This window comes from Lolium rigidum, chromosome 3 (assembly GCF_022539505.1).
Source record: "Lolium rigidum isolate FL_2022 chromosome 3, APGP_CSIRO_Lrig_0.1, whole genome shotgun sequence".
NCBI classification, from domain to species: domain Eukaryota; kingdom Viridiplantae; phylum Streptophyta; class Magnoliopsida; order Poales; family Poaceae; genus Lolium; species Lolium rigidum.
In genome coordinates this window covers 258,783,966-258,797,284 of record NC_061510.1, presented here as the reverse complement: position 1 = coordinate 258,797,284, position 13,319 = coordinate 258,783,966, and the positions used below count along the sequence as shown (strand labels likewise).

At 41.9% G+C, this 13,319-nt stretch overlaps 1 protein-coding gene across 2 annotated transcripts; it reads left to right on the top strand.

The window, feature by feature from the left end:
* Positions 1-2,832: 2,832 nt before the first annotated feature.
* On the top strand, positions 2,833-9,981 carry LOC124703342. 2 transcript variants are annotated; one of them, XM_047235559.1, is made up of 15 exons: positions 2,833-2,960; positions 3,957-4,359; positions 4,458-4,635; positions 4,706-4,845; positions 5,117-5,948; positions 6,604-6,704; positions 6,804-6,948; positions 7,023-7,091; positions 7,207-7,252; positions 7,353-7,798; positions 7,900-7,979; positions 8,354-8,489; positions 8,909-9,101; positions 9,254-9,336; positions 9,423-9,981. In XM_047235559.1, the coding sequence occupies exons 1-15, from the start codon at positions 2,858-2,860 to the stop codon at positions 9,561-9,563; spliced, it is 3,096 nt and encodes a 1,031-aa protein (XP_047091515.1). In that variant the 5' UTR covers positions 2,833-2,857; the 3' UTR covers positions 9,564-9,981. The 2 variants fall into 2 exon arrangements, with proteins under 2 accessions (XP_047091515.1, XP_047091514.1); XM_047235558.1 differs by having other exon boundaries at positions 7,350-7,798.
* The last annotated feature ends 3,338 nt before the right edge of the window (positions 9,982-13,319 follow it).

Here is a 13,319-nt window from a genome sequence, read left to right as displayed (position 1 = left end):
ACAAATTTTTCCATGAGCATGAATTCACAACCTGGGATCTTCATGCGGCCCTAGCATGCCAACCATATGTAATATATATATTGAAGAACTCAAGAGGGTAATGATTTGGCTTTGTGGACTTTCAGATTTGGATATGGCCTTTCAGTTCCTCAAAGAGATTTGAATATGGGTGGAGGAACCGGGATATCTCAAGCTCTTGAGGTGCTTAACAATGAAGGAGGGAGAAATCGATAAGACTTCTTATTTGCTCAATCAAAGGATACCCCTTCATAGAAGGAGTGGATATATATGTCCCATGAGAAGTGACCATTTCGGAGTGGCTCATGAACATTCAGAATTTCGTATGGTATTCTTGATGGTACGGATAAATCTTGATGGGATCCGAACTTACTGTGGATAAGAGAGGCCATTGGATCCATCCGGAATAATTTCAGATTCTTACCTAAAAACACAATTCTGGGACGGTGATGGTGAGAATAGCAAAATGATGCATTGATCTGTGTGTGGAAACTTTGTTAGCCAATATTAAAGGAGGAATGGGTTTGTGAGATTTCTACACCTTCAGTTTGGAAATGCTAGCAACACAGGTCTAGCGTCTAATCAATGAACATGAACCCGTATGTGCCAAAGTTTTACGTTAAATATTTTCCTCACGATGACGTATTAAAGGCGGGGCCAAAGGCTGGATCATCCTTCATGTGGCAAAGTATCATGGCTAGGATGACTATTTTTATATATGACGAGTAGGAAATGGAGAGAGCATAAACATTTATACTAATCCACGGATCCCTCAATCCCTGTCAAAAAATTATTTCACCAAGGGAAGATGTGGTCTATGCAAAAGTCTCTCCGACAATTGGCCCAATTACTGGATATTGGCATGAGGCACAACTACACGCTCTTTTCTTAAGAGTTGATGTGAATCATATTCTACAAATCTATCTTAATACACACGATTTTGATGATTTTATAGCCTGTGACTTTACTTAGTATGGACGCTTTATTCTCAGTTCTACCTACGGTCCGCAACAGAAAAATCAGCTTGGACCTAAAGCAGTGTACGTAGTTATCTCTACCCGGGTCTTCAGATAATAATCCAGTTTGGAAGTCTTTATGGAAGCTTAAGATTCCAAGCAAAATAAAAATTTCTTGCCACCATGCATTGCATGGAATAATACCACTATAGTCTATCATGGTAAATCAACATGTCATAACTGAGTGGTGAGTGTCCAATTTGTCACCAAGTAGCAGAAGATAGCATGTACACCTTTTGTTTAAATGCCATATCGATCACTATGTGGAACTCTCTCGGCATCAACACGATTATAACGAGGAAGTAATGGTTGATCGCTTAGTCTCAGCTGTCATTGAGTTCCTCTTTAGCGGCAAGACTGGCAGCTCCCATGTTTTCAAAACGTGAGACCGAGAGAAATTATTGCGGTTGGGTTTTGGTACCCATGGAGGATTAGAAGTCAAAGAACACATGTCGAATTTGCTCCTGCGATGCACCGCTATAGGATGTCAGTCCTCACCATCGTTGCAAATGTCGCTAAAGCTCGAAGGAACTTGATTAATTCTGATGCACGATGAATCTAGCTGGGTCATAAACAAGTCGAAGTGAATGTGGATGGTTGCTTTCATCTTGATGTTCATATAGGTGCAGCTAGGGCGTTTCTGAAAGATTACGAAGGCAATTTCATATCGATATCTACCATATACTACCTTTAGAATGTAGCATCTACTACTGCAACGAAAGCATTGTGGCTAATCGCCTAGGATGCAACAATGTCCAAAATGAATCGGCTTCGATAGAAACTATTGAAGCTTGCACATGAGTAGAAGCATGGTGGAGAGAATCATTGTGGTTTTCGCGGATTGTGTCGATTTGATGACACTTGTTGGCAGGGTTCAATTCTAACATTATCCAACGGAAGTAAATGGAGCGGTTCATAAACTAGATATGACTTATTTCCTAAAAAACTTTCTTGTAATTGGGTCGATGAAATCCCTAGCATTATCCTAGATAAACTCCTGAACGATATTAACCGTTACTTTAATTTTGTTTTTAGAAACACGGTACAAACACATCCGCTCACATACACGCACATACGCTCACTCATATGAACGTACACACGCACATCCTACCTCTATGAGCACCTCCCGGAAGACTGAGCCGGCGAATTGGATCTTGAAATTGACGAAGTCACCACAGGCGCCTCGCTGTCGACGGGAACGTCGCCTCCCACTGAATGAATATTCCGCCTCTATAAGAGAGTCTTTTTTTTTTCTTATCAACAATAGAGTCTTGCTGATTTTTCAGAAAATTATAGTAATAATAAAACAGGAAGAGGAAAAATATTACACTCTTGCAGGTGCATGTGAATCTACATCGCGATTTAGCTGTTTCTGTCCTTCCACCCCTGTTCATACCGATGATGATGACAGTACGTTGGCCCGTCCCACATGTCAGTGAACATAACCGCCATAGTTATCGTTATATCAGCCGTTGAAGCAAGCTGTCCCGGCATGAGACCGGATGTCACGCGGGTCCCGCGCGGAAACCGTCACACTCCCCTCTCCCACTGACAACTGGGCCCCGCACGCCAGCCACGCGCGCGCGCGCCGCAGACAAGCGCTGTCCGGGCCGCACACAGCTTCAACTCGGTCACGCCCCCAAAACAGGAAGGAAACGAGACAAAGAAAAAAATTAAATAAAACGCCGGCCGTCGAGTTCTTCTCCGGCGACGGCGGCGGCGGCAGCGAAACCCTAGCGTCGGGACACCCTGAGCGATCCCGCCGGGCGCCGGAGCCTCTGCCCTCCACCGTCTGGCCTGCGCGCCCCCCGCCGCGCGCGGAGATGCGGAGGGCGATGGGGAGCGTGGACGATCTGATCGAGGAGGCCAAGGTGCGGACCCTGTGCTGGGCGCTCTGCATCTTCGCCATCTCCTACTTCATGACGCGTAAGCACGCCCAATTTTTCCTTGATCCCCCTTTCGTTTACCCCCCGATATGTGCTACTACTACGCGGCGATTGACGGACGCCACCCCCGATGCGATTAGATTGCTCGGGCTGGAATTGGATCGTCCTGTCGTTTCGTGGATACGCAGTGGCGATCGTTGCTGCGCCAGGATGTATTCGTGAGAGATTTTGGGATTGCGAGGAATTCGGTGGATAATGAGTCAGAAAGTTGACACGACTTTTGCTAGTCGGACAACTAGAGCTTGCAATTGCCTGCAAATTAGCCGCGGAACGCATCTGACAGCAGGGGGTTTTCACCGCTTTTGTTAGCTGACTTTTCAGCTGTTAGTTTCTGCTGGCCTTTGATTTGGTTCATGCTTTTATTGGTAGAGAAGAGTTGAGCTCATTAGCAAGGAAACTTGCTTGGTTAGATCAAAATTATTAAGAAAAACTTAAATCTATGATACCGCAAGACGTTTTTCATGATCAAAATTATGCCCGTTCTCACTAATGATGGGTGCAAGCGAGCATATGTTTTCTGTTCTGGCTCATTACGTAACATTTTCTCTTCATTGCTAGTCACTTGATTTAAGTCATACTAGACGAACTTCTCATTTTACAATGTTTGTTAGGTTTACATGATATTTGTAGATAGGCATATGTTTGTGTTGAATGAAATGAGATAAAGCTTTTTGTATTTAATATGGATACACGGATCCACTGCTTGTGAATTATCTGCAACATCCAATCCAGTTGTTGGTGGAAATGTAGCTTCAATTGAATGAACAAATTTAGCTTGAGATGTGAATATACACCCCCCTTCCTTTTTTTTGCTTCACTATGTGCTTAATCAATTTGTTGGCAATCAAGAGGTTACTTATGGTTTCTAGTGTGTTCCCATTATTGCCGTAACAGCTATTGATTTCTACATCATCTGTAGCTTCTATCTCCAATGTACTGTCTTTCTAACACTCGTCATCATCTTTCTTTGAAATAGATACAAGTAAATCAATGTGGACAAATGTTCCTATGTCCATTCTTATACTGGCGTTTTTGCGTTACATCTCCTTCAAAGTGGAGTTCCGTTGGAGAAGCCAGCCTGTACCTAAGCAGACATATTTGTCTCAAGCGTCAAAACGGCAGTTGTCTGCTAATGATCACCGGCTCTCAAATGTGCCACCAGTTTCAAGATGGAGAAGGAAAGTTGGTTCACCTTCTGTTGAGGCTGCTTTTGAAAGTTTCATCGACAATATTCTGCGGGACTTTGTCACGGACTTGTGGTATTCTTCTATTACTCCTGATAGAGAGGCTCCAGAACTGATACGCGGCTTAATTCTCCATGCTCTTGGTGAGGTATCAGGCAGGGCGAAGGAGATGAATCTAGTGGACTTGCTAACAAGGTGAGTGAAGAATTGATCTACTATCTGCGGTCTACTTGTTTAGCAAATAATTATCTCCATTGAAATTGAAATGGTTTCAAATTTTTTCTCCATTGCAGGGATATGGCTGATTTGGTTGGAAAACATGTCGATATGTTCCGAAAGAATCAGTCTCAAATTGGTGTTGATGTCATGGTAACATTGTCTTCCGAGGAAAGAGATGAGAGATTGAAGCAGCACCTGATAGTTTCACAGGAACTTCACCCTGCATTGTTATCTTCAGAACACGAATACAAGGTGAGGGCTAACACCCTTAGCTTCGTTGTAATCCATTTATCCAACAATTAATTTTTGAGGTGGGCTATAGGTTCTTCAAGAACTAGTTGGGGGTATTATGGCCCTAGTGTTGAGACCACAAGATGCACAAAGTCCATTGGTCCGCTGCTTCTCCAGGGAACTACTGACTTGCCTAGTCTTGCAACCAGTGATGAACTTTGCAAGTCCGATGTAAGCTCTCTTTTCTTCACTTTGTTTTATTTTGAGCTCTATTACATGCCTTTTGTTTTCAGTTTCACGTTCTCGGTACTTCAGTTCATGTGTTCATGACATGTCCAGAAGAAAATCAATGCATTTTGTTTCTCATGCATGTAATCTGTACACGAAATAAAGCGGTGCTTCAAAATTGTGGAAAGTTCACATCGTTTGGTTATCTATATGCATACTTACTTTTTGTTGCAGTGCTAAATCAATTACTAATTTAGTTTCTTTCTTTTCCTAGCTATGTGAATGAGCTAATTATCTGTTTTCTAAACAATAAAGACACAAACATTGGAGGCAGCGTGAACAAGACTACTACTGTAGTTGGGGTAACAAATGATCATTCATCTTATAAAGGAGGTCCCCAGGGTCGTCAAACGGAATCACAAAAGTTGTCTGCAGAATCAAGTAGTTCCGGGATGACATCCCTTGAGGGTGACAAGTCAAAAGTGTCAGTGGATGAACATGGGAGGACCGTCCTGCCTCGTCAGGCAGATTGGGCAGTGGTATTGGATGCAGCTACTGAAAGGCGGTCTCAGGTTCTTGCTCCGGAGAACCTTGAGAACATGTGGGCTATTGGGAGAAATTACCAAAAGAAAATGGTGAAGGTGGAGCATCCAACAAAAGGAAAAGGTGCAGGACGCGTAGATAACATTCGAACTGCAGTAGCGGCCGGAAAAGAGTTATCCCCTAACTTCAATGAGAGAGTTACATCAGTTGATGACAAATACATGGTCAATTTGATGCAAGGTTCAAATAGGAATGCTCAGTCCACTTTTGTCGCGGGCAGTCACCCACTTGTTTCGCAAAATACAGATGAGGTGAAATCAAAAGAGCAGAGTCAAGTTTATTATAGCAGCAAGGAAAAACACTCTGAAGCTGTGAAGAACACAAAAGCTCAGCTAAAGCGGTCTAATAGTAGTCCGGATATGGAGAAAAGACATTTGGCCAAAAGTAATCAAACTGTGATTTCCAATGAAAGCTTAAATGCAAAGAAAAATCAAGAGGACAAAGGTTCAGGTCCTTCCTCACATGGTGAGGTACTAATATACGCTCAGAAGATAAGGTGTCGGGTAAGTTTTGCTGACCCTATCACTGCCACTCTTTTCAGTATCCTTTTTTCTTCAGAAATAGAGAACTATATATGATTAGTCGGTGCTACTGAATAAATGGATTTAAACCATGTAGTATATATTTTAATTAGTAGTACTTATCAAGGACCAAATTATGTTTGTATGGGAAGCTAGTATAATAATAGGCACTAGCATAATATGTTCTGAGATAGGTTCATATGTTGATGACAATCAAATGCTAATCGCTAATTTTGTGTTTTGCACGTTGCTGGCAATTTGTTCTAGCTATTATTATCGAGTTTTTATGGTGTGAGGTTTGTGTTTTACTTGTCATGCAATTACATCACCATATATATGTTGTTTCTATTTAGTATTTAAATGGATATCATGTGAGTTTATTTGGTTCTGTTGCTTCTACCATTTTGTGTCCAATAAGAATCAATACATATACAGTTTACTGTTTGGTTTACTGGTTCTGTGTGATAACTACTTCGCATGTTGCTTCAAATTGCATGTTCTGTTTTTACATGATTAGCCTAGCAATTGCTTCCTACCTTCCAACTATTGTTGATGCAATGTCTAGCTATCTATGTGAAGTTCTATCCTCTTGATATCCGTATTGTACTCAAGTTGTGGTTTTGTATTTTGTTTGCAGGTAGTGGGTGCATATTTCGAGAAACTGGGTTCAAAATCTTTTGCAGTTTATTCTATTGCTGTCACTGGTGCAGATAACAAGGCCTGGTTTGTGAAAAGAAGGCATGCTTACTGGCATATTGCTAGATTTCTAACAGCTTTGAAATAGCAGAGTACCTCTAATTATAATATATGGTGCTGACTTTCAACTTCTATTTGTAGATACCGAAACTTTGAACGTCTTCATAGACAACTGAAGGAAATACCTAATTACTCATTGCACTTGCCTCCAAAGAGTTTCCTTTCATCTAGTATTGATGATTACCTTGTGCACCAGCGATGTATTCTACTGGACAGATATCTTCAAGTATGCTTTAGTCTTGTAACATTCATCCCACTTTTTACTTCAAATTTGTTTACAATATCATTTCTGTTCAATAGGATCTCTTGTCGATCGCTAATATTGCAGAGCAGCATGAAGTTATGGATTTTCTTAGTGAGTCATCAAAGGTGTGTATTGAGCCAACGAAATTTATGCCCTCTCCTTGACAAGTGAAAGAATGAACACATTTTTTTTATACTTTCCTGTGGTTCTTCTCACTTTATTTCCTTTTCCATTTTGTAGAATTACTCAGCTGGAAAGTCCACTTCTGTTATGAAAACCTTGGCTGGTGTGAATCTCTTCCCATTCTCTTTTTTTCACAATTATGAGCTTGTGTATTTAGTATTTCTCAACTCAAGATATTTATTTATTTATTTTTGCATCAGCAGTCAACGTTGATGATGCCATGGATGACATTGTTCGGCATGTTAAAGGAGTTTCAGATGGTCTAAAACGCGCGGTCAGCACATCATCCCCGAGCGCACCTTATTCACAATTTGCTGATAATAGGATGCCTTTATCTTGGAACCAGGAAGAGATAGACAACCAGAATCTGCAGAATAGACACTTGGGAAGTTCACATAGCCTTTCCGATGTTGATAGTAACTGTGAAGATCGCCCCTCATCTGTAAATAGTTCATGTCATTCATGCCACTCAGACAATGAATTGAACAATGGAGGGTACGGCTCAAATGATATTAAGCACATCGAAGCATGCACTAGTTGTGATGCACAAGTAAACCAACGAATAGAAAAACCCGCGAGGGGAAATTCAGATTCTGCAAACATGTCATCTGTAAAACCATTTGAGGATCCGTCTGGAATTCCTCCTGAGGTATGCTTTTCTAACATGTGGCTATCTTTGAATCAAATAGCAGGAACTTCTGTTCTAAAGGTTTTTCCACTACGCCCTAAAACCTCTCTTTTGTTTGTCAGTGGGTGCCAACAAATGTGAGCGTGCCTTTATTGAATCTGGTAGACAAGGTGTTCCAACTAAAGCGACGTGGTTGGATAAGGTTCGATTTTTTTTCATATATTTTTTCTGATATGTTTGCCTGCTAGTTTTCAACGAGTAACCTAAAGGCAATATTCTAGACACCCTCAGGATTGTGATAGAGCTTCTTGGCCGATTGCTGGATATAATTTATAGTTCTCACTTCACATATTTTAGTAGTATAATTGGATGATGATGATTGGTATGTTTATTCAGGGTTAAATATCAAGAGATATGGACCAAGGTTCATTTCTCAGTTTTGGCATGATATCCCTATGAAAGACAGATACTTTCACCATCCATGATTGGATTCAGAATACTTCTACAGTCCAGCTGTTTCTATCTTTCTATTGCAGATAAATATGATGATTGACTTGATACTTATGTTATCTGCAGAAAACAAGTTCTTTGGATATCAAAACAAATCTTGCAGTTACTCATGGAAGATGCAATCGATGATTGGATTATAAGACAGATTAATTGGCTTAGAAGAGATGAGGTCATTATACAAGGAATCCGTTGGATTCAAGATGTAAGGAGGCACTTTATACTTTTTCTGTAAACTGAAGTGCACTTTATACTTTTAAGCTACTAGATTAATGTTTGCTACGTTATCTGCAGCAAACCATGTAAAAAGTAGTTGCAACTAGAAAAGGTTTCACATGGATCAGTAATGCAAATTGTGCAGTACATTTTTTCAGCCACAAGCTCTATGCGAAGGGTGGGCACTTGGTACCAAATCACTTTTTGCTAAACATTAGCATGACATAAATACCACAATACTTAGCAAATCATTCTTATATGCTAGGGTCCATGATTTAAATATCACTACTTGACTTCTGTTATATGGCCCATGAAGTGTGAAATAAGATCTAGCTTTAGTTAGTTGTAACTTGGATAACAACTCTAGTTCTCCATTCGTATGTCATTAACAGATTTACCATTCTACAGACGCTCTGGCCTAATGGTGTCTTCTTCACCAAGTTGGATGGACTTCAAGGAGGTGCAGGTGCGAGTCAATCTGACAAGCACCCATCAGGAAGTGCGGATGAAGCTACTGGTAACAGAAAGAGCAGTACAAGCTCTTTTGAGCTTCAGCTGGAGGCATCTAGAAATGCCAGTGAAGTTAAGAAACTTCTTTTAGGTGAGTCCATTGACATGTTCTGTTCATTGCTACACGGCAAACATAGGTTGGTGTATATGTGTGCAAATTTAGATATGTGATATGAGCAACAAATACACAAAATTCTGGTCAGTACATGTAGTCCAACTAACTAATTATTGATGCCTTTCCAGGTGGGACTCCATCTACGTTAGTCAGCATAATTGGGTACAAGCAGTACCAACGCAGTGCAAGGGACATCTACTACTTCCTGCAAGTAAGTAAAAATCCAAAATCTAGCATCCAAGCAACGCCATGATGCGACATCATTCTAATTTCCATTCTACTCATGCTGTGCTGCAGTCCACCGTGTGTGTGAAGCAGCTCACTTTTGCGATGATAGAACAGGTGCTTGTGTCACTCTTCCCAGAACTTCATAAGCTCATAGAAGACATCCATGAGAAGGGTCACAAGGAACAAGCCGCGTTCACATACCAACTTTGACCGAATTAGAGATGTTGATACACCATAAATGGGCTTTAAATTCTAAGCCTGCATCATTTCCTCTGTGTTGGAGCATCGAGCTTCCCGGGCCTCAGTTTTGCCCAAATGGATTTTGGGAGCGCTAAGTTGGATCCAGAGAAGCGGTTTTGCTTTCTCCCCACTTAAAATATGTACAGCCGTATAGCAGAAGGTATGTAAATTAGGCACCCTGATGCAATCTAGAACATGTTTCAGTGAGTTGTGTTAGGAATAGTATGTACCACATCATTCTTTAATTCTTTTTTGCTGAGCTGCAAGTTAATCTGTTGGAACGAGGCTTGTAAATTATGAAGTTCAATTGTATAGCTGTACCATTTTTCCCTGGGTGATATTTTACTGGTGAAATCAAATCATTCTCTGGAGACTTCACTGGATCTTATGGACCACCGTTGCCAAACGTTTTGTAAATGAAATTGTTCTGCCCCGTTTGGAGCACATGAATTTTACATGTATGTAGCGTTTCCATTGCTCCAGGAACAGAGAATTAACTGAGTTTTTAACGGGGATTAACGTTTGCGTAGTTGAGTGCAGCTGGAAATTGACGTGATGAGTCAGGTACTCTGGTGATTGGCAAATCAAACTGTTGCTGTCTCGACTCTCGAATACCAGTCGTTATTGATAAGAAAGCCTTACGCCCGAACAGGGAGAAGCTTTTGAATGTGAATGTTTTATCCAACAGTCTTCTTTTCTTGCCTTACTAAATTCCTTAACCTTTCCATCGTGGTTAACTAAGTTGGATAGGGTCAAAACAGGGCCGTGACGCTAGCTGGATAGGGTCAAAACAAAGCAACGATGTTCACCATGACGAATGGATGATCTAGAACGTGAAGACCTTGATCGGACGGCCAAGAACTCCAAAACGCTATGGAGGCTCCTAGGTGGTTCCATTATACTGTTAACTAATTTGTGTTGGGTTATATATGTTGAGTATCCGATTGGTGTCTATCAAAATCATGTTGATTTGCATTTACCATTAGAGTATTTAACATTCTTTGTTTCTTCGAAGGCAGTTGAGAAGCTGCATTCCTTGTAACCAACCATTTTCTTTTTCTTGAAAAACACACTACAAACGCAGCATACATGCGCATACACTCACCCCTATGAACGCACACACGCACACCCTACCCCTATGAGCACCTCCGGATGACTGTATTAAGTATAATTAAATCATAGAAAGTAGGATTTTTATGTTGAGTATTTGAACTCATATAATACACCATATATGGTTTAACCATGGGCATAATAAGTCTAGCAATATATTTTTGTATGTGGCAATACAAGTTTTATTAAAGATACTAGGATAAGTTTTATTAAACAATGCTTTTCATAGGATAAGTTTTCTCTTTTTTACATAGGCCATAAAAAATATTATTTTTTCATGAAACTTGATGCATACACATATATTATGGAGATGTACATGTAGAATTTTTTATCAAAATTTTTCCACACTTCGAAATATGTTTTATTGGTAGAGGGAGCATACGCACCCGGGAGCCGAATTGAATTTCCGATACTAGAATACATTTTGTCAAGAAGTATGAGTATAATAATTACATAAAAAATGAAAATATAATTTCTATACACATTTTAATAATTTTCTTGTATTTTGTTTTTAGAATATCTCAATATGCACACTTGTTGCGTAGTATCTCTTCTAATCGCCCATTGAGTATTATTTTATTTATGTAAACTTACGCTACAAGAAAGTTTAAAATTGCAAACACATGTCTTTGGAGTGTTCAAACATTTACACATAGAAGGTACTCCCTCCGATTCATATTAATTGACTTCAATATGGATGTATCTAGAACTAAAATATGTCTAGATACATTCATATTAGAGTCAATTAATATGAACCGGAGGGAGTAGGAGGCTTGGAAAGGTCGTCATGAATAGTTGCACACGGTTTGATGTTAGTTCATAATTAACCTTCTTCCTTCAAAGTAATGGACTTTCCATAACCACTTAACCATGAATTATTTTGTGTTGATTGGTAATATGACTAACTACGTTTACCATCTATCATCTTTGTATATATGTTCAGAATTTGTAATATACTATCATCATTGTTGTCACAGTAGCCAAATCTTTGATGATGTGTTAGATGATTTCCATCTCAATTTCAAATCCAGAATCAATTGCTACATGCATGCAAGATAAGATCCGAGATTACACACAAGAACGGTTGTTAGATCCAACTGATATGTTTTACACCAATAAGCACTACCTTTAAAAGGTTATAGTGTTTCAATCATACCTGGCCATGGGCAGCCCGGCCCGAAAAACTCGGGCCTGGGCCGAGAAATGTTGGCCCGACTGCCGGGCCGGGCCTGGGTAGCCCGAAAACGCACTTTAACACTACGGCCCGGCCCGCAGCCCGACGGGCTTGGTGGGTATTTGGTCAGGCCGGGCCGGGCTTGGGCTGGATTTTTTGCGTCGGGCTTACCTCGGGCCGGCCCGAGGCCCGGCCCGGCCCGGCCCGACACATGCCCAGGTATGGTTTCAATATGACTATGGATGTTGGTCACTAGAGAGTTCCATAATTCAAAAAATTATGGAATACAGTCTAGAATAAACAACTACAAACACCATAAAGGATATCATACCACCGTTTATGTAATAGGTTGACCTAGTGTAGCTACTAGTATTGTGTACATTCTACACAACCCTAGATACACAATATTATTTTTGACAAAGCTTTAGAGCAAACATGTGCGTAAAAATTATGAGTTCAAAGTTTGTAGCATTGAAAAATGAATGGAATTCAGTTACATGCTTCTGCTCACTGGTACTTGCAATACATTTACATATAGAAAAAATAGTCATCCAACTCCCGAAGTGATGCTTCATGACTTTAAAATATCAGGAAATGTGCAACTTTAATGTTTGTATAAACCCGTTAAAACAGACTTCAAAAGTAGTGCATTCTACATGGTAAACCATGTATTTCAATTGTATAATGACATATTGATAAATAAAAATTATGGGAAACAATCGTGACTGTAACCTCACATATAACTGTAATTATGTGATAACATACGAACCCACAAGGAAAGACACGAGAGACCAAAACGGCCGCCGCGTCGCTCCTCCCCTGGGCGACACGGGCGGCGACACCACCCGCCGGCAACCACCCCTCCCCCTCCGTCCCCTCCCCCCCTGCCGTCGCCGGTGGTCTCCGCCGGGCAAAGCCCGCGCGGAGGGCGGCGGCAGGACCTGTCCTCTCTCCGGCCGGCGGAGGCTAGCTCGCGATTGGGGGAATCGCGGCGGCGGGATGCAGTCTGCGACGGGCACGGCGGTGTGCGACGGGCGCGGCGGCGCTGCTGGCTACGGGTTGCACGTGGAGGCTGTGCGGGTGTGGCGAGGCGCGGCGGCGCCGGGTGTGGTCGAGCTTGGCCGGGCCAGATCTGGGCCTTGCGGGCCAGCTTGGCCGCGGGAGGTCTGGGCGTTTGTGGCGGTGAGGTGCTGGCCAGCGAGGGCCCCTGGCCGTGGAGGTGCTACAGGTTGCAGCGGCTGCTGGTTGGTGGTGGTGTGCCGGGGCGGAGGCCCCGGGCAGCGGCGGTGTCATGGTGGGCGAGGTGGTTGACGGTGCTGGCGCGCATGATGGCGTGCTCCGGCTTCCCTGCCGGTGAAGGAAGCCTCGGCGGGAGGGTGCTTGCTCCGGGCGAAAGCTCTGCCCGACCTGGTCGGCACCGGCGATGGCGACGCCTTAGGGTG

What these genes read in the sequence shown, in the direction of transcription:
- LOC124703342 (XM_047235558.1), top strand. Translation starts at nt 2,858, where the DNA reads ATGCGGAGGGCGATGGGGAGCGTGGACGATCTGATCGAGGAGGCCAAG. An exon ending in CGTCTGGAATTCCTCCTGAG is followed by an intron (nt 7,799 to 7,899) that starts GTATGCTTTTCT and finishes TTTGTTTGTCAG; the next exon opens with TGGGTGCCAACAAATGTGAG. An exon ending in ACATCTACTACTTCCTGCAA is followed by an intron (nt 9,337 to 9,422) that starts GTAAGTAAAAAT and finishes GCTGTGCTGCAG; the next exon opens with TCCACCGTGTGTGTGAAGCA.